The sequence below is a fragment of the Phyllopteryx taeniolatus genome, chromosome 19, assembly GCF_024500385.1.
Source record: "Phyllopteryx taeniolatus isolate TA_2022b chromosome 19, UOR_Ptae_1.2, whole genome shotgun sequence".
Lineage (NCBI taxonomy): Eukaryota > Metazoa > Chordata > Actinopteri > Syngnathiformes > Syngnathidae > Phyllopteryx > Phyllopteryx taeniolatus.
Window position 1 is genome coordinate 9,821,812 of NC_084520.1, and position 20,647 is coordinate 9,842,458.

A 20,647-nucleotide genomic window follows, 5' to 3' on the forward strand; every position below is an offset into this window, starting at 1 on the left:
CTGTTAGATGATGCAGTAAAGTCAATGAATCCTTGCATGTCTCTCCATCTGTAGATGCCAGAAGACATGCGTGTTGTCATAACTTGTGAATAATTAGTTAGACTTTCACAGTAACCTTGCGGTAATCTAGTAAAAGTATATATATATATTTTTGTTTTCTCAAATGTGAATGCAAACCAAAATTGACTGTTATTTTCTATTGGTACTGTAAAGAATGCATTACTTATGTCTACTACTGTAAACACAGTAGCGTCTGGTCTTAATGAATTTAACAATGTGCGTGGGATTGGTACGCATGCTGCTCTCTGTATTACTGCAGCTCATCACATTCTTTTTTATCTTCTATTTTTGTGATAAGCTCCAAGGCTGCAGACAACAGCCTTTCCCACGTTTAACTGTGGTTTGTCTGGGATATCGATTGTGTAATAGAATGTACTTTCTCTGTTTTCCAGTGTTACATCAAGGTCCTCTCTTTTTAATTTATGTTTAATTCATATTTGAGTACAAGTCCTAGTTGGAATAAGCCGTCTCTTCCCAACAAATTCACAGGGCACTCCGGGACTTCGAAAATGGGCATTCTACAAGGTTATTTCAGGTTTTTCAGTGTCCAAACTCAGAATGTCCTGTAAATTGAAATCCACCTCCTCATTCTCTGTAATGTTTACACAAGAGGATTTGTTGAGTTGGGAAGCAGGCTGGCCTAGTCATGCAGTAGTTTGTCCGTATTCTCTTTTCTTTTTCTTTTTTTCTTTTTTAGGGCATTCACGTGCAATGTGGCCTTTGTTTCCACAGCACCAACAGATGGTATTATCAAGTCGGCTCCACAACTGGAATCCTCGGGTGTGTTGACATCCGGCTCGAAGGACCAATTTAATGTTGGATTTATCTTACCCAACATTATAAAAAATAGACACAAAAGGAATGAAGACGCTGGTTTCTTTTTCTCATGAGGAGGGCGTATGGGAGATTGTTCAGATCACAGTCTCTCAACACGCTCTAAACAATCCCCCCCCTCGCTCCTGCTTTTATTTGAAATAGGAGGGATTTACAAATCATAATGTTCTAAGCAATAAGACACAACACAAAATATTTGATAATAAGAGGGTTTTTCCCAGACATAGTATTCTAAACAATAAGACACAACACATAATATTGAACCAACACCTGTCACGACCCGACCACATCCGATCACGTCCTTGGTCCAGGCGCCCTTCCATCGGATGATGCTGAGTCTTCTTTTTGAAGGCGAGACATCTAAAATTGTCCATTATACTAATGCAAGCTAAGCAAATAAATGATAACTTCTACAATTTATCTAACAGTAGCTGTCACATAGAGGAGACAGACAGTATTTGCCAGAAATTCCCGCAGCTCCTTTTTCCTCCTTTTAAATGATTTGACTATTTCACATTAAGGATTTTTATAGACTCTGTCGATCCTTATAAAGTAATAAGGGCAGTACTTAGCTGTAATTAGAAACCCAAGTTGCGGCAAGGTGAGTAAAGCACGCTGACTGAGTGAAAGGAATCAGGGACTATTTGGTTTTATTAGTTGCAAAAAGTTGACTTTTAATCATTTGACTTTCGTCCACTCAGCCACTGTGAGCCGCGAACTCGCCATCACCCAGAAGCCGCGCTTCTATGGCGTGAGGCCCGGCCGGTTCGTCACATTCTACTGCGCGACCTCCCACCAGCACCTGCCGGTCGAAGCGCACTGGTACAAGGCCGCCCGATACAACCAGGACGCCGCTCAGAGACGCCTGCTGGAAGGCGTCGTGACTCGCGACAAAGATGTCACACTCAATGCCTTCCTCATCCTGTACGATTTGAGCCCCGAAGACAGCGGCGTCTACTTCTGCCGCATCAACGAAACGTGGGGGCCCGGCACGCAACTCCAAGTGGCCAGTATGTTCCAAAGCCATACAGTGGCAATTTTTGGGGATGAAAAAAGTTTCCCCACCTTTATTGTGAACCGTACCATCAACAATTAAAATAGAAGTGTCCTACATGTGACAGCAATCTCCCATGATCTTCATATGTCTGTGATGTGGAACGATGGTAGCCTTTGCGTGCAAAGAGGAAACATCCCAGCCTGAAACTATAATGACTAGCTATAACTATAATCTCCCATCTTGAAAAAAACTTTCCATTGACCTTTTGTAGTTTTTCCCACAAAATCAAATTTGGATTTTAGAGCTTCATAAGGTTAAAAGAAAAAGCCTGTTGCTAAAATATAATCTAAATCAGGTGTCCTGTTTTCTTCATAAGGACTTTGTTTTGGGTTGTACTACATGTGACAACATCCATCCATCCATCCATTTTCTGAGTCGCTTCTCCTCACTAGGGTCGCGGGCGTGCTGGAGCCTATCCCAGCTGTCATCGGGCAGGAGGCGGGGTACACCCTGAACTGGTTGCTAGCCAATCGCAGGCCACATACAAACAAACAACCATTCGCACTCACAGTCACACCTACGGGCAGTTTAGAGTCTCCAATTCATGCATGTTTTGGGGATGTGGGCGGAAACCGGAGTGCCCGGATAAAACCCACGCAGGCACGGGGAGAACATGCAAACTCCACACAGGCAGGGCCGGGGATTGAACCCGCGTCATCATAACTGTGAGGCTGACGCTCTAACCAGTCGCCCACCGTGCCGCCACGTGACAACAATCTCCTCGAAATTTATAAAGCTCTAAGAATTAAGTGGTTCATGTTTGTGATCATAGTACACAAGTTCAATGGAAACTAGGCCTTTTCTATCATTTTTGGTTTTGCGGGAGATTGTTTTCTACAGCACGACACAGCTCGTACTTGCCACAAGTTCCTGCAGCGATTTTCTTGTTTGGGCTGGATTTTTTTTCTCTTCACAAGAAAACGTTCTTGCAACTTGCCACCCTGTGGGCCACATAGCCCAGATGTACAGCATACGGGAGATTGCTGTCTTGTGTAGGACACAGCCAGTACTTGCCACAGGTTGCTGCAGCTTTTTTTTCTCATTTGACATGTGGCTGACATGTTTTTCTTCACTAGAAAAGGGTCTTGCCACCCTCTAGTCCACAAAACGCGGACGTATAAGTACTGGAGATTGCTGTCACATGGAGGACGCAGCCATTACTTGCCACAAAAATTTTTCTCCTCTCCTCAAAGATTTCTGTTTGTTTTTTAATCGAATTGTTCCCGATAAACATTGGAAGATTTCTGAAATAATTCATCTCGGTCTTGTGTTTTTGGTAATTATTTGAATTGAACCTGTCACCTTTTAAATTACCCCCAACAGGGCCCGTCAACCGAGCACAGGCGGTGCACCGCAGCAACATGAAGGACGCCCTCTTGCTCCTTCAAGGTCTGATGCTGGCCGTCATCGTGGCGCTTTTACTTCAACGCAATCGCAAAATGGTGAGAAGACAAGCAAATGAGAGCACGTCACTATTGGGCGTTAGCTCATTGCATCAATGTATATATATTTTTTTGGGTTAAAAAATAAATAAATAAAATGTCCCAGTCATCGAAACAGCAACTGAGAATGTACACAATTTAGTTTGGACTACAATGTGCACCGCTAATCATTTGGAGGCTTCACCCTGAAAATGGGGATGTGAAGAAACGATCTTTCTCACGTTCCTTTTTTTTTTTTTTGGCTGACAATAGTTGAAATTGAAAAGGAGAGAGAGCATCTACGAGGAGCCCGAACTCGAGCACATCTACGAGGTGAGTTAGGCCACCACATTAGGTGGGCTGCACACATTACAACGTGATGCAGTGCGTGTGTGCGCGTGTGCAGGGCCTGACCATCGAGGGGTACGAAGGAGGGGACTTGTACGAGGAGCTGGCGGTGTACGCAGAGGCCGGTGATGGCGCCGAGGCCCCGTGGGAGTGACGTCACACCGACGATTGTTGTGTGTGCACTATCCTCCATGGCCATGCTATCGCTTTTAGGCGTACGGTGCGTGAGTTGAAGCTTTTCCCGCTCCTTGTAGCGCGGCATTGACGTCACGTCCAACGGCATGTTGCTGTTGCACATGTTGCCGTTCTTTGCTGTCCTATGGTATTTCTTTGACTTGTTTTGATTAAAAAAAGGAAAGGGAGTCACTATTATTTTCAATTTTTCGAGTGAGTGAGTGAGACTGTGTGCGCGTGCGAGTCCATTTAATTGTGCTGTGTTCTTGTTATAAAACCACAATATTTATCATTCTGCTATCCAAAAAAAATCCTAAATTATACACAGAAATTTTAATACAATTATAGTATATGTACTGCAATAACAAAATACAGTACATCGTTAATAATACTGACAATGTGTGCTGCGATCCACCTGCTAGTATTAAAAAATATATAATTCAAACTGATAATATAATTAATCAAACATATATCCCAACATTTATTGCATTATATATATACATTTAATGGTGTTATCTACACAATGTTAAAAAAAATTATCATTAAAAATAAAATAAATACAGTAATACACACTGTAAAAAGAACATTTATTTTAGTATTGTGATATACATTATTGCTGAATTTTTGTTGTTGTATTTATTACACATTTTTTTATTTTGTGTTTTAATGACACAGAAAGTAGTGATTTTAATTGTCTTATGAGCTGTTGCTATGCATTCATTGCTTTAAAAACCTGACGACCCCCATTGAGGCTTATTGTATTCTATTGTAGTCTGTTCTCAAAATAATGCTCGTCTTTCGTGTGTATATCTTGTGTGACCCAACAAAAACAACAGAGATCCATTCATATTATTTATTAGTTGTTGTTGTTTTTTTACATATCTTCGTATTTACATTTTCAAATATATTGTTCTTTAAATATTAAATATCTTTAAAAAATCTCAACAATAAATACATAAATAGATTTTTTTTTTTTATATTTCTTTTCCGTTTGTTTGTTTGTTTTCACTTGGTTGGAGTCAGCAGGCCTGCTTGGAAAATGTGCATTTTGGCTTCACGTATGATCATCTCCCAGGCCTCCTGCAGACACCGCACGACAACTATGTTAGCATTCATACATGTACATGTAGATCCACTAGCTATTCTCTAAATTCACTATAAACTCACCTTTTGATCTCGAACCTCCATTGAAAGTCTCTTGAAATAATTCGCCAGTTTGTTGCTCCAGCGTGGCTTCTTGTTGTTCATCTAAATATACAAATAATAACCTTAGGTACAAATGTGAAATGTAATTCTGTGTGTTTGCCTGTGAGCATGTGTTAATGAGAGAGAGAGTGTGTGTGTGTGTGTGCGCGCGTGTGTGCGTGAGCTAGAGTGAGCGTGTGTTTTAGTGTATAATTATGATGCAATTGGGTGGAGTCAGACTGAGTGAGTGTGAGCGAGAGAGAGTAATGGCGTGTGTAAACCTTACACAAGTCTGCAGGCCGTCTTTCTGCTGGTGGATAATGTTGAGAAAGTGGTCCAGCGTCGTCCTGTCCAACACCGAAGATGCGTGGTCATTGTCAAAGAGGTTGGCAACCTCTCGCAGGACCTGCACCTCGAAACTGAGACGGGAAAATGCCTGTCGATTTGGAGGGGAAGGGGGAGGAGGGAGGAGGGAGGAGGGAGGAGGGAGGAGAGAGGAGAGAGGAGGGCGGTCCCATCAAAAATGGGCGGACGACTTCAAACATCAAAATCACCCTCTTGACAGAATTTCATTGTTTGATTATCAGTGAGATTTGTTTCATCAACAACTTTAGGCTCCAGCTCTTTAGGGAATGGATAGACAGATTTGTTGTCGACGTTTCAAAGGGATGACTCACCGACTTGTTGGCGGCTCGCTCGTACAGGTTGCCAGGGAAGACCACCGGGCTCTTGAGATCCTCCGCGTTGTTACCAGCCTGCACACAAAACAGTAAGTCTTCACCAACAATCACAAGAATGTTCTTAAAGGGGGCATTTTATGGAAAATAGTTTTGAACGTTTGTATCCAGAGAGTTGATTCTCTTCAGTGTTTGCCCAACCATCACGTGTGAAATTAAACAAGCATTCTCGATGTTTCAATGACGTCACAATTTACAGAATAATCACCACCGCTTGGGTGGGTGATGATCCAGAGCCACTTTTAAACCACGGCCAGACTTAACACTTCAAACACACACTTTTTAGCTTGTGCTTTGAAAAGGTTGAGAAGCACTTGGTTGCAATAAAGACAAAAAACAAAAAAACAAAAAAGAAGCAGCGTTCTACGTGACTATTTCATGATACATCTGCAACCGACTGGGTTTTATTTCGACGTGTTGGGCGAGTTTGCCTGAATTTCGGAGGTGTGCGAAGCCATCGACAAAAACACTGGAGAAGTTTAAAAACCCTATAATGTAAAAAGTATCATAATAATAATAATAATAATTTAATACAGTATTATCGCACATTAACCTAGAAAAAAAAACTATTTCTTCAAATGGGCTTGAAAAGTGTCGCTATAAAGTAAGACGAGTTTGTTCCAGAACATTCTTTCAATTTCCCGTCAGAAATTCTGATACTATTATTTTTAAATGATAAAATAATGTCAATAATAAAAAAAAAAAAAAACGCGACTAATTACATCACAATAAAAATAACAATAATAAGACATGTTTTCTTTTTGAACAAAGTTCCTTCGTCACTCATAATTGAGCTTACCATTTCTTTCAGTAACTTCAGGGCTTGGTCATAATATCTGTTATATTCGTTTTTAATCCACGGGCATCCCGAGACATCAGCGACGTTGCTCATTGCGCTCCGGAACAGGAAGGCGACGATTATCTGAGCAATAGTTTGATTTATTACCATCGTCTTGGCTCGTAAGGTGTCGACTTTGTACTTTGCCGTCTGCCGCGCAATTTTTATGACTTTCTTTATATGTGCACCTGCTGCGGGACGAATCAGACTTGGAGGAATTTCGCTTTTCGAGTGACGTCACCGAATTCGGATTGAAATTTGATTTCGTTCATAAAAAGTCATATGTCACGTTTGAAGCCTTGTGATCCGTATTGGGAGTTTTCATTCCTATTAATAATTGTTAGGTTTTTATTTTTTAATGGGTTATTATGGCTGTCGGCGCGTCAAATTACTTGCAGTATAGTAGTAGGCTGATAGCACAAAGGGAGTTCCCCGTTAATAGGACGAAAGTGATTCCCGATGACGTCTCAGGGAAAAAAAATGTCTTACATTCAGATTCAGAATCGGAATGGCGTTAACTCGCCGAGGAAGTTTTAAAACACACACGTTTTTGTTTAAAGCAGCATTGTGTGGGGTTTAAAAGAAATTGGAATCCAATCTAAACAGGAAAGAAATAAAATGAACATGTTTGACTTTGCTAGTAAAATAGTCTAATTATGCTGAAGTAATATTTGTGCAAAGTAGGATTTGTTATCGACCGAGGTGACTAATGACACTGATGCGTTATACATAATAATACCTTCCCATTCGGGGTGAAGAAGTAGCGATTCGTTTGCTAGTCGTGCACTTAATAGGTGTGCACTGTAAGTAGAGTTTACGTGAAAAAAAAAAAAATAACTCAGGTAACTCGTTCCCTCAAAATTTCTAAGTCATGACAATCATTCGCCAACCATTGATTTAACAGCGCGCTTGATAAGTACACTGTAAACACTGGATAAGTATAGATTCTGCTTTTTCTACTTCTCATTTAACTCAGCTTGCTCAGTAGACTGTAAACTAAATAAATAGACTTGGAAAAAATTCAGGTAACTCATTGCCTTAAAATTTAAAAAGTGAAGACAATCACTGCCCAACCATTTCTTGAACTCAGATTGTCAAGTACGCATTACTCTATTACAAATTTCACAAAAAGTATATTTTAACTACAAAAATGAAGTTGTTTGTTTATATATATATATATATATATATATATATATATATATGTGTGTGTGTGTGTGTGTGTGTATAAGTAAAATGAACCGCCAAAAACAAGTGGTCACATGACAGATTCGCCGGAGCTGCATTTGCATACGCACATAAATTTTACGCACACAAAAATAAGGTTCTTTAAGACTCTTTCGCATTCGATGTTGCTTTGCATGTTTTATCAAGATAATCCAGTAGGTCGTGATACGAATCAAATATCCATCCATCCATTTTCTGAGTTGCTCCTCTCACTAGGGTCGCGGGCGTGCTGGAGCCTATCCCAGCTGTCATCGGGCAGGAGGCGGGGTACACCCTGAACTGGTTGCCAGCCAATCGCAGGGCACATAGGAACAAACAACCATTCGCACTCACAGTCATGCCTACGGGCAATTTAGAGTCCGAATCAAATATATATATTTTTAAATATATATGTAAAGGTGATGCAATAAAAACGAGAAGCATGTTTAAACTGGGAATATAGTAGTTTAACAACATTCAATTATTGTCCAAAACCAAAAATAATGTGTTGGCATAACCACATTACCCTGAACCTTTCATTGCTCGGTGACTCTCCATACTGTGTTTTTGTTTGTTTGTTTGTTTTGTTTTTTTGCTCCAAAGTATTTTCTGTCAAATGGCTGTCTGTTTTTGTACTAGAGCGGTTCCAAATACCGGAGACAAATTCCTTGTGTTTTCGACATACTTGGCAAATAATTCTGATTCTGAATCGTTATGAACGTACATTCACTCTGGTTCACGTGTTAAGCCGCTAACGCCGCGTTACATTTGTGGATACTCGTAATTCTCTTTATTACTCCAAAAATATAAGACACATTTTTTCACTTGGTATAAATGTGCGTGTTTTAGCCGTATAATTCAATTAAGTTGAAAGTTTAATCATATAGTTGATTTTTAAACGCGATGGAAGAAAATACGAGGGACATTTTCCAGCTGGAGTTCCAGCGATTCAGAAAAATCCAACGGACATTAAATATACCATCAGCTTTTCCCATGATGCACCTCTCCGCTCACTCGTACAGTACACTCAGTTCCCGTCTCGAGTAAACAAGCCTCGACTGTCGGTGTTCATTTAATTCCTTTTTGAAAAGTTTCCGGGCGTGGGACGATGGCAGGAACGTGTACGGACTGACTTAACCCGGCGTCCTCTTGCTTGCTGTGCACTTTTTGACTGTCTTTAGACCTAAATGGAAAGTCAAGTCGGCAGCTCGGTAAGCTAGCTCTGACAAGTAGCTTCTCGGCTAGTTTAAAATCGGTATTATTAACGTTACTGTGAGCACTTTAAGTGTGTGGGTGTGTTTTTGTGTTCTAATATTTTAACTTTTGTTTGTCGTCAGCGGCTAAAATGAGTAACAAGCTACTAGACGTTACAGGAAGTAGACGTAAACTAAGCTTAACGAACTGGTTTGGGTGTTGGAATTCTTTCTAAAATGTCAAATGATTGTGATTACGAGAGGCCTTATCTCGAGTGGATCATGTCAGCGAGTGATTTGGACTCTTCTGCTTCGCTGGGGCTTTAATCAGCTTGTCACGTGAGCTAAAGTGCTTCCCCCCCCCCCCCCCCCCCGATATGCTGCAAGGCAAATTGACCCATTGGAAAGTTAAATAAATACTTCGTGGTTCATTAGTATAGTTGCAGTGAAATGGTTAGTAATGGATGTGCATTGTGATCCCCCCTTCCGCATTTATGACACGTGTGGATCAATAAACGACCCTTGTCGGGGTTAAACATACCCGGAAGGACATAATTGCTGTTCCAGAGAGAACTGGTTACGAGTACCCCCCCCCCCCCCCCCCACACACACACACACACATTAATTGCGGGTGAGACAGATAACCTCAGCAATATTAAGAAGCACATACCTCTGGTCAACATGTTGATAAATCACTGCTCTTTTACAATGTATAGATTAGCCTTTGCCGATTTTCAGCACGATTCACCCTCTAATTGCCTTTCACCGAGCTCTAGATCATCTAGCTCATTTCTTGTCATATGGAATACAATGTGAAGGTGGTTGCACTCGTTTCTTAGCTGGAATTAAAGTCTGCAGTTGCATTTTTGAGTAGTAGTTGCTAGAGGGGTCGGAAAAGTCGCTAAATTGGCAACACTGACTGATTTAGTAAACTAGCTCCTCTCTATTCACAGCCATGTTGTTCGTGCAAGCAGTTCACATCAGCAGGGATGAGCTATTAACTACTGAAGCTGCAAAAAATCAATGAAATAAAAATAAAATATATCATCCTGTCAAATAACCTAAAAAAATGTGTTAATTACCCAACCGTAGTGAAATGGAAATGACACTTTTTCAGGTAATTTAACAATCCTTGCCTGGGTCAAATTGCTGTTCCTGAGAAACGGGGAGGTTTAAGAAAATGTTCCAAAAAGTGACTCTCGATGGAAAAGGTACGAGTAGCTCACTGGCACAATACCAGTGAGGAAGGAGAAGCTATCTGTTTGTCAATCACAGTTTTCCGTCCTGAGAGAGTCACTGGAGCGGTTTGGACTGAGGTGTCATGACTGTGTGTGTGCATGCATGTGATCTTTCATTGTAGCGTGCCATGCAGGAATAGAAGCACCGCGGAGGCGCCATGTTAGCCACACAAACGCCGGATGCACCACAGGAGGCTAAACATGTCAAACAGGTTAGTCTCTGTCAATGCCACGCTCCTTTCCAATGACAGTTCTCGCAGTTGAAACCACAAAAATTGTGACAGCGCCTGGCTCTCTTGCCTTCCCATCCGTTTTGTTGTTCGTGTAATTGGGATTAGTTTAACAGGTAATCTGTCTTTTAAAGAGGTAGGAATAGACACACTATTAGAAGAGGAGTCTTTAATTTTAGCAATGAGATGTAGTTATTGTGTCATTTAAAGGGAACATTAAAAAAAAAAAAAAAGGTTTTTGAATTGTTTATGTTCCAAAAGTTGGGTCTCTGGAGCAGGGGTTCTGAAACTGTCTGGACTCGGGGAGCACTTACAGGCGATAACTTTTTCCCAGCACCCTAATCCTAACGCTACCACGTGTACCACGTGAATTCAAAAGTTGCTTATTGTAAAAAAAAAAAAAAAAAAAAAAGAAGAAATCTTATGAGAAGAAAGTTATGTTTTCCCAAGATAATGGTGTAATGCTATGATGTCAAAGTTAAAATTTAATATGGGGAAGAATGTCATATTTTAACAAGTGGGGGTAAAAAATAAAACTTGATTCTTGTAATATTCTGCCTTTTATTATAGAAAATACACTTTGTTCTAAAAAAAAAAGGGCTTTATTCATGCAGGATTGTCAAATTAATGTGATATAGTACAATTACAATCATATTAAAGCTTTTTAAATTATTTCTGTGGAAGTAGATGCAAGTCAATACTGGGGAAAAAACATTTCATAGCTTGTTTGGTATCAGCAGAATGAAAGCAAATCCCAGAATGTGAAAAAACTAAAAGAAAAACTTGTTTTGAGTATTTGCAGTCATTTGCGTTTTCTATAACATATTAAATTCAGAAATCAGATTTTTGTGATTTTATTTTAAGCCTGCATCATCCAGCTAACAGCTCTTTTTTTTTGGGAGTGAGCAACATGACATAATTACAGAGTTGTCTTTAACTGCCCTGCATTGATCATGTGTTCACGTTCTTTCTCGGCATCATGTGACCGTAGCCACTGGAGCCACAATGTTGCATAATAAGCACAAGGCCATTGATTCCCCTCCAGCATGTTTTGAGTGGTCTTGAGCACCACTTTTGCTCACGCATGTGCGTCTCCTCTCAAAGTCATTCGTCAGTTTGCAAAGAAGAAGCACATGTTTTTCCTTTGGAAAAAAATAAAAATAAACAAAGAGGAAGTGGCTGTAACGTTTCTTCCTGTCTCACCGACACGCAGATCAAAGAGAAGCTGGCGCAGTCGCTCAAAGCCCTGCAGAGGCGCTACGTGACATCGGATGCGGTGGTCACCAGCGAAGACTGTGACGCCAACTTACTTTGCTGCGCGCTGGAGGCCATCTTCATCCACGGCATCAAGGGCAAGTACATCCGCTGCGAGGCCGGGGGCCGTAGCAGGAAGGGTGATCGCGGACCTCTCCCGCAGCCCTTCTTCTGGAGCCTCCTTAAGACCGTCACCCACCGGTAAGTCCCACCACCAGCACCTTTGCTTTGTGCTGTGAGTATTATGCAATACTGTAGATTACAAGGTGTATTATTTCAATATAAAATGGCATCTTTCTTTGAGATGAAAACGATTTTTTTCTAGATAAAAATTCTCATTTTTTAGATAGCTTTAGTTAATAATTTAGCCCCCCCCCCGATAAAAAGTTGTATTTTCATCAAGTCCTATTTCTATTTATTTAGTAAAGACGTGTTTGTCCTCTCCATCCATTTTGCAGCGACGTGATCACGGAGCTGGAGAAGATCAACTTCGTGGGCACGGACGTGGGAAGGTGCCGTGCGTGGCTGCGTCTGGCCCTCAACCACGGCCTGCTGGAGTGCTATCTGCTGTCGCTGTTCCGGGAGAGCTCCAAGCTGCGGGCGCACTATCAGCCCGGCGCTCTGCTGCTCAACGGCGAGGAGCGGGAGGTGCTGCTCAGCTACTTGCAAGGCCTGGCCTCACTCACATTCAACCTCTCGTACAAGTCTGCCGTCCTCAACCAGTGGACCACCACGCCGCTCAGCCTCGCCGGACTCTGTGCCCCGTGGCCGGCCGACACTCCGGACCCGCCCCTCAACGGTCGAGGGAATCAGCCTGTGTGCCAAGACTCGTGGGATACGGTGTCACAGTTGTCGGGGACTTCCGATCCGGGGCCCCCGCTTGGGAGGACCTCCGGCGGGGGCGCCGGAGCGCTCAACTCGTCCACTCTGAGCCTCGACACCACAAGCTCCTCCCAGCTCTCCTCCAGCTTGAGCTCAGACAGCCTCCTCCAGGGGCAGGACCCCCGCAGCCCCGCGGGGGAGCAATGGTCCTCCTGCGACCTCAGCGGCAGCACCAAGACGCCCCTGAAAGAGTAAGTATAATGTCATTTACTAAAGCAGCGTTTCTCAAACTTTGAGCCAAGGCACATATTCTACATTAGAAAAAAATCTCACAGCACCAAACCAAAATGTCACAAAAAGTGGGTACACAGGTGAATTACAATCTAGTGGAAGAGCTTTGCCTACAATCACTGAACTAAAGGGTCGTTCTATGTTAAATCAACCAAGAATTTGCCCGTTATCTCTCAGATTTTCTTAAAATTTTGAGATCTGGTTGGAAATGGAAGGTAAAGAATAGAACACAAAACATTTTTGTTCTCAACTTCTTAACTTAACCTCTAAACTGCCAGTCGTTTTCCAAACAGAGTTCCCTGTTGCCAGCCATTTGAGAGCATTTTGACTGATCTTTCAAGATCCACAGAATATTGTGTGCTGTCACAATATAAGCACTGAAACTAGTAAAAGAAAGAGTAGATGCTATTCTTTCACCAGAAAAAAGTTTGTTTCTAGCTTTTTTCATTATTTCGTAACCCAGTCAATGGCCAGCTTAAGGCCGAGCCTCGCTGTCTGAAAGACCAAAGTTTTTGGGTGTTAAAAAATTGTCTTTTCAGTGAAATCTCTTCAGTTCAAAAATAAACGCTGGAATCTGGCAAAGTTAAGTCCAAAGAGCATTTATTCCCTTGTAGAGTTCAATGACCCAAGTTTCCTGGAGGGAAAACTGATTTCTTTAGGGCAATCCACTGTCTTTTATACTCTTTGTGGGTATGGAGATGCCAACTGAGCGTGTCCTTTTTCTCTTGAGTACTATGATTGCTCTGTTGTTTTAAAGGTATTCTATTTCGTCCACTTTTTTACCTATGTTTGATATTGTTACATTGATGATGGTACACTGGAGCGCTGCTCTGCTCAAGGCCAAACACCTTGTGATTATTTAGTTAACATTGTTTCCTCAACTTGAGTTGAGTGACCAAATTGCTAAGTTGGCAAACCTAACTGCTTTTGTAAACTAGCTCCTTTCTGTTCGCAGCGATGTTGTTAGTAGAAGCATGTGTGCACGTCAGCGGGGATGGGCTTCAAGCCAAGGAAGTTAGGAAAACAAATATTAAAACTAAATAAATGATCCTGATTAACCTAAATTAATCAATAGATTCATTAGTCGCCAGCATGAAAAGGAAAGTAGTCAAATGGGAATTTGTCTCCTTAGATCGGCTCCCAAGCTGCAGGAGAACGGCAACTCCAGTCAGGATTCCATGCGCGAAGACTCCTTTGTCTCCAGCACCGGCGCTGATCACTTCTCCGACAGCGACCAGCCGCCCAGTCCCGCTCTCTCAGACACAGAGCCACCACCGCCGCCCGTTGACCCACCATTACCCCACCAGAAGAACGTTGACCTTGCGCAGCCTGCCGTCCCGACGGTCCCAGAGAAGGCCGAGCTGGACCACGGAGAAAAAGGAGGCAAGAGTGTCCTTTGCAGGAATCTGTCGTCAGATTCCCTCATGGTGAGTGAACAACTCAAAACCTTTCTGACTCTCGCAGGATTCAAGACAGGGCGTGACTACCTTCTGCTCGCTTTATGTGCCGTATACATTTATTCTACCCCTCCCCTATTGTCTTTGTCATACAATCATGCGACGGCTGTTTTTAGTCAAGGGCTTGATGAGACCTAGCTACTGTATGAGCTCAGCATGGTTGCCGACAGTCTGAACAAGTCACGGTAGTCCTGGTTTGAAATTCACTGCAAGGCGCCACCACACCCTGATGAGGATAAGCGATTCGTAAAATGGATTGATAAATTAAACAATTAGTCAATGAGATTAATTAATATGAAACGTGTTTTTCTCAAACTAATGCACTAAAATAATAGATTTTGCCTATTGTATTTCAGCGCTGTCACTCCTGGATCTCTGAGGAAGACATCTACAAGCATCGTGTGGATGAGGAGTCAGACCACGAGGAGCAAACGCCGCCCCCTCCTCCTGTTCCTCCTCCTGCTGCTCCTGCAGACTCACAGGCGCCACCAAGTGTTGTGCATCGCCGGCAAATGGGTAACTAAGCTGCTGATATGCCATGACCTCACGTGACACCAGAGCAACTGTTTGGCAATACGTTTTCTCTTTCCGGGCATCACCTGAGTAAGTGAGATGGGCGGGTGATGCCATCCCCTGTGGCTAAGAATTACATCAGCTGATTTTAGGGTGGGACGAAATGGCAACATACAATAACATCATTCAAAATAAGTTTTGCTTTAGTTCACCTGGTACCTACCAAACAAACTTTGAAAGTTTTTCATCAAGCATGTCCCCCCCCCCCAACCCCCCCAAACATGAACTTGCATCAACTTCTTTAGAAATAATGGTATTGTAATTTGATATATGAGTGAATTGAGTTACAAGCTTGGTTATGAAATGAAACTAACAAACTCTTAAGTCAAGGTACCGCTTTCCATAAGCGGAGTACAGCACACTTCTCATTCATGTTGGCCTCCACTCCGCCAAGGCATCTCCAACCCGTTCCGAGGCTTACTAAAGCTCGGCCACCTGGAGCGTCGCGGCGCCATGGGGATGTGGCGGGACCACTACTGCGAGCTGTCGCCCTTCGAGTTCCGCCTCTACCTCAACGCCGAGGAGCGCACGTGCTGCGACAACTGCTCTCTGCTTCGGTGCGAGGACGCTCGCCTCGCCTCGCCCGACGGCCGCTTCGAGCTGGCCTTTCCCGGCAAGCGGCTACACCTGCGCGCCGCTAACCGGGACGAAGCGGAGGACTGGCTGGACCGCGTCGTGGAGGCGGTCAACAAGTGCCGGCCCGTGTCCCGCGTAGACGAGCAGTGGGAGATTCTGGAGGTGCCCAGCGAGAACTGCGTGGATGACGGCAGCGTTTCTTTCCCGTGCTCCACCTCGTGCAGCCCTGAGCGAAGCTCCTCGCCTCCGCCGCTTCTCGAATTCAATTGGACTCGTGTGGCGGATTTGGAAAGGGACGCCATCAAAGAAGCGGTGCTGTATTGTTGCCCGGACGCTGACGCTCGCTTGTGGATGCCTCTCGTATTCTCACTCTCCCTGGAAACCTTGAAAGGTTTCCGTGTGCAAGAAGGAAGCAAGTTGCTGTGGATGACGTTCCGCATTCAGGAAGTGCGGGACGTGGTCCCCGACGTCGCTCTGGGCGGACCCAACTTTTTTAAACTCCTGACGCTCAGGGAAACGCTGCGACTGCGGGCGGAGACCGCGGAGGAGGCGCACTCCTGGAGGGCTTTGATCCGCAGGGCTCTGGACTCCTACTTGGAAAGCGCTGAGGAGGGGGAAGAGACGAGTGCAGTTGGCCACAAAGGTGGTGGAAACCTGTACAGGCTGGTTCAGCACAGACTCAAAGAAGACGGAGCGCTGCTGGTGCATCTGTGCAACGTGCCCGCGCAGAAAGGACTGGACATGCAGAGCTTCAAATGTGCAGGTAATGTACCACAAAAGTCTGAAAGGTAGCAGTGTTCACCTAATAAACCTTTTTAGCGCTGTGTTAATTACTTGTGGATTTTCGCTATTCGCGACAGAGTTCGGATGACTGTACTGTAATTCCTCCCTAAAAAGATTTTGAATTACCTATAGTCATACTTTAACTTAATATAAGCCAAAATCTACAAACCCAAAACACTTTATATCATTTCAAACTCATTTTACAACATTACCCTTAAAACAAATCCAGATTTTATTCACTGGATGTGCGCATGTTTATACACATGCAGCGAAGACTTTCCGTAACTCCTTCTGCTAACAGCCGAGGCTCTTCGCCTATGTAAAAAAAAAAAAAAAAGTCTCTTAATGTAGATGTATTGCTTGATAATACTTACTTGTTGATACCACTGTACTACATTTCTATTATAATTGCCTATATTAATAGTTTAAAAACTAAACCCCAAACTAAAAATTAGTGCCTTACAGATGATTTGAAAAAATGCACCAGAAGTGTGAGGATGCTGTATGTTGCTGCTTCGCCAAGTTGGAAAACCAATTACTAATTTCCTATTTAAATATCCTTCTTTTTTAAAATACTGATACATATATTGCAAACTATCTTTAGTCATGCACTTACTGTAAAGTCATCCTCGTTTTTTGCAGCTTCACTGTATCACAGATTTTTTTTATCGTACATCTGTAATAATGCTGATTTTTTTTTTTTTTTGCTGCGTCGCTGTATTTTGCTGTGATTATTTTTTTCCACATGGACTCTAACTGCAGAGCGGTAAGTGCGAGCCAGGAGGAAAGAGTGTGTAAAAGATGGAGAATCTCCAAAGTGTGAAATCATTTCACACTTAATAAAAGATGCGAAAACCACATCTGTCTTAAGTTCCACAACTGCATGTCTACAGTAAAGTAAACATTATCTAGTTTAATATAACCTACCAGCACTAGTTAGAACAAACTGTAATCCGTCCTCTGGGGGTCAAGGATAGACACAGCCACTGGTGCACTTTATTGAACAAAGGTAACAAAACGATTAACATTAGCACACATTCATTCACACACGACCTGCCGCTTGCCAGAACCGACGCCGACACAGAGTGGCTAACAGTTTAGCCAGTGAACAGCCAGCCAACTCTCGTCTGCTGATTCGATGATCCTTAATAGTCCTAGCCCAGCCTTGTAAAGTGAGGATGGCGACCCCAAGTTGACAAAAATAATACTACAGGTATTACATGCATATTGCATTGGTATTATGCATAAAGCTTTCAAATATATCTAAATAATAAAAATTTATATATGTGGACTACTTTGCAGATCTTGTCTATCGTGGGGGTGGTCTGGAATGTAACCCTGCAATAAATGAGGGATGACTGTACCTTACATTGATTTGAATGTCCAGGCTGCCCCCAGCCCGTCGGCCCGTCGCTGGGACGAGCCCGCCTTTGCGAGTTTTCTGGCCAGTACTACTGCGACTCCTGTCACCGCGGCGACACCACCGTCATCCCCTCGCGCATGTTGCACAACTGGGACCTCAATAAACGCGAGGTGGGTGTGCGCCTCTGTCGTGACATGTCTCTACCTCATTTTCATGTGGCTATATGAGCATGAGTCTGGATGTATGTATATGTATGGATGTCTGTCTCATGTTTGTGTGTCTGTATTTTGTGCGTGTCCATCCGTATGTGTTTATGCTTGTCTGTGTCCCTGTCCAGGTGTCAAAGAAGGCGCTGTGGCTGCTGGCTCAGGTGGAGCAGGAGCCTCTGCTGAACCTGCACCAGCTCAATCCCAACTTGCCGACACACTCCGAGTCCATGGCTCTCGTGCACAGGCTTCGGCTGCGGCTGCGGCTGCTGGGCGACTACCTGCTCACCTGCCGCAGCAGAGCCTGCAAGATGCTCCAAGCTAGGTGTGTACTGAGCCGTACGTGTGTTTAGATGTCCTACCGTTCGCTGCCAAGTGGGAAATATGTCATTTACTGTACATCCCCGCTAGGATGGAGCAGCGAACCTACTTGCTGGAGTCCAGCAGCCTGTACAGTGTGAGGGACCTGCGGGAGGTACGCACGCACTGTTGGATATTTAGGCTCTCAGATATTAGGGACTCAATTCACATGACTTGTCTCAAGTCAGGACTTTGGACTTGCTTGGCTAAAATGTATAAAATAATCGACTTATTCATGAGACTTTGACCTGAACTACATTTACAAAAGTACATTTCAATAGTGTGCCGCACTGAATGTCAGTTTTCTCCTCTAGATCGCCGAGGAGGAGTACACCTCATACCTGGCGTCGCTGTGCCAGTTCGCCAGCAGCCACGTGTTTAGCTGCGACCTGTGCACACAGCGGGGCTTCATCTGCCAGATGTGCCACAGCGACGACATCATCTTCCCCTTCCAGTTCGACAGCACCGCCAGGTAACGCCGCTTCTTTCCCCACAGGTGTGACAAATGTCTTGGAGCATTGTGGAAAGTAGACATGTATTCATTTTTATACATATTGTATGATCATAATCTGTGCAATAACCAAACACCATATCGTAAAATTATCATTCTCCCAAATGTGAACAATTGTATATTCTGTAAATAAGTGTCTTTTGATAATTGTGTGCTTTTTTTTTTTTTTTTTAATAACCTCAGAACTGCAAATTGTGAGAGAACTGATTTTCTGGTTTTGTTCTTGTGACAGTGAGAAAGATCTATTCTATTCTATTAATTGCCACCGTATCTCAAGTTTTTCGCTCGCGAGTTATAGAAAAAAATTTGGCCAAATGACGACTAGTATCACTCGTATCGCAAGGCACCACTGAAAGCCTTGCTCCTCGGGTTATTTTGATGAAAGCATGCCACAGGACATATGAGAACTATTTTAAATGGTAAACAAAACATGGCTTGTCTTCTTTTGAATAATAACTTGACCTTTGACTCGTGTGTGTGGTGCAGGTGCAAGGAGTGCAAGGCGGTGTTCCATCGGACCTGCATGGCGCCAGGCCGCTGCTGTCCTCGCTGCCTGCGGATGAGGAAGTATCTGGAGAGGGACCTGCAGGACTGAGAGAGGCCAGCAAGGGGCGCCATCGTTCCTCCTTTTAGAGGAGCAGCCAACAACAACAAAAAACATGCTACCACAAGTGCAATTATTATTATGGTCGAAAGTGACAGGTGGACTAATCCTAATTTATTGCCCTGAGCAGCCACAGTCAATCTTCATCATGAGAGCCTTCTCCCCCCCCCCCCCCCCCCCTTCTTCTTGCCCGATTAGTCTTACATGAGAAGTTGATGGCTTTCCATGCAAAAACCACCCTAATGAGATGGATACTTGAAATTAGTAACACGTTCAAATGTGCCTTAAGACTTTTGTTTTTCTTTTTACGCCGACGGGACTTTTCTTCAGGCTGGTCCAACTACACGAGCTGCTTTTCTGACTTTTCTCATGTAGCGAATCAAGTCAACCAATCACTTTGCACTGAGCTCCGACTGTTACCCGATTGGGGCTGACGTTGGTTCTTTTTAACAGCGTTTGGACGGCTGTGTGACAAAGCGCAGTGTTGACACTCGACAGTGTTTGATCTTCACTCACACAGTTAGTCACGGACGAGCATACAGCTGTATGTCCTCACATGTGTGATTTATTAACAGCCAAATAAATGTTCTATGTGTCACAGTCTGTTCAGCGTGACTTATTTTACATTATATGTTATGAAACCGTGTGCCGATGCTGAGAGTCAACCACTCCAAAAATACTGAGCTTGTTTAACATATTCACTGCCATTGACCGCTTTAGAAGTCAAATATCCATGTTAACTGGGAAGGCTGGCAGTGAATGAGTTAAATGAGCATTTTTTAAAAACTGATTTAAATGTGATTGAGATCAAAGATGAATTAGTTCCCCCAAATATTGGATGAATTCTGCAAGGAGGTGAAAGGTGAGATCATGCATGGCCAAAAAGAACAATGATGTTGTGGCATCGCTGGAAGATCAGAGCACTTGCTAAGACATAACATCACGTTGTCTGCTTAAAGCCACTTGGTGGCATGCTTGTGCAGTATATTGGAATTGGGAAATTTTTTTTTTTTTTTTTATTTAAGCAGCTTTCTAGTGCCCAATTTGTGTCTAATTCTATAAGTATACTTAAAAGCCCAAGGCGATAATCAAATAAAAGATACGTGTGCTTCCATCACCAAGCAGTAAGGATGACACAGTCACTGATGTAACGTCATTGGCTTTATTACGGCGAGTGGTAACAGAATGCACATTCGTACAAGAGCTGCTGCTATCGGCTGCAGCTCACGCCCAAGCACATATGCCCTGACTTGATCCATCGTTCAAGCTGAAAATGTACCTTTGTTTTTTTTCTTCTTTTATGACGTCACAATGACCAGTCCCACCCTG

The 20,647-nt window shown here is 43.2% G+C and overlaps 3 protein-coding genes across 7 annotated transcripts in view; 2 read left to right on the forward strand and 1 right to left on the reverse strand.

The window, feature by feature from the left end:
- Nucleotides 1–5,807, forward strand: part of cd79b (CD79b molecule, immunoglobulin-associated beta) — a 15,885-nt gene extending 10,078 nt beyond the window's left edge. The window contains exons 2-7 of one of the 3 annotated variants that reach the window (XR_009785764.1): nt 793–840; nt 1,596–1,904; nt 3,275–3,393; nt 3,646–3,705; nt 3,779–3,940; nt 5,784–5,807. Coding sequence is in view for 2 of the 3 variants with exons in the window: in XM_061757114.1 (XP_061613098.1) it covers nt 793–840; nt 1,596–1,904; nt 3,275–3,393; nt 3,646–3,705; nt 3,779–3,874 (632 nt within the window). In the remaining variant the exon portion in view is untranslated. Of the gene's footprint in view, nt 1–792; nt 841–1,595; nt 1,905–3,274; nt 3,394–3,645; nt 3,706–3,778; nt 4,083–5,783 lie in introns of those variants that run through there. The other 2 variants (XM_061757114.1, XM_061757115.1) reach the window with 2 other exon arrangements.
- ifnphi4 (interferon phi 4) lies at nt 4,777–7,733 on the reverse strand. Its single transcript, XM_061757116.1, has 5 exons — nt 6,616–7,733; nt 5,757–5,834; nt 5,366–5,515; nt 5,062–5,142; nt 4,777–4,974 (listed from the first exon to the last, which is right to left on the reverse strand). The coding sequence occupies exons 1-5, from the start codon at nt 6,763–6,765 to the stop codon at nt 4,900–4,902; spliced, it is 534 nt and encodes a 177-aa protein (XP_061613100.1). The 5' UTR covers nt 6,766–7,733; the 3' UTR covers nt 4,777–4,899.
- plekhm1 (pleckstrin homology domain containing, family M (with RUN domain) member 1) lies at nt 5,686–19,918 on the forward strand. Of its 3 annotated transcripts, none has more exons than XM_061757102.1 (12): nt 5,686–5,848; nt 10,411–10,500; nt 11,732–11,973; nt 12,231–12,845; nt 14,018–14,312; nt 14,699–14,858; nt 15,310–16,254; nt 17,662–17,807; nt 17,975–18,168; nt 18,255–18,318; nt 18,518–18,675; nt 19,201–19,918. In XM_061757102.1, exons 2-12 carry the CDS (start codon nt 10,447–10,449, stop codon nt 19,307–19,309), a joined length of 2,982 nt encoding a protein of 993 aa, XP_061613086.1. In that variant the 5' UTR covers nt 5,686–5,848; nt 10,411–10,446; the 3' UTR covers nt 19,310–19,918. The 3 variants fall into 3 exon arrangements, with proteins under 3 accessions (XP_061613086.1, XP_061613087.1, XP_061613085.1); XM_061757101.1 differs by lacking the exon at nt 5,686–5,848 and adding an exon at nt 8,859–9,068; XM_061757103.1 differs by lacking the exons at nt 5,686–5,848; nt 19,201–19,918 and adding an exon at nt 8,856–9,068 and having other exon boundaries at nt 18,265–18,318; nt 18,518–18,656.
- The last annotated feature ends 729 nt before the right edge of the window (nt 19,919–20,647 follow it).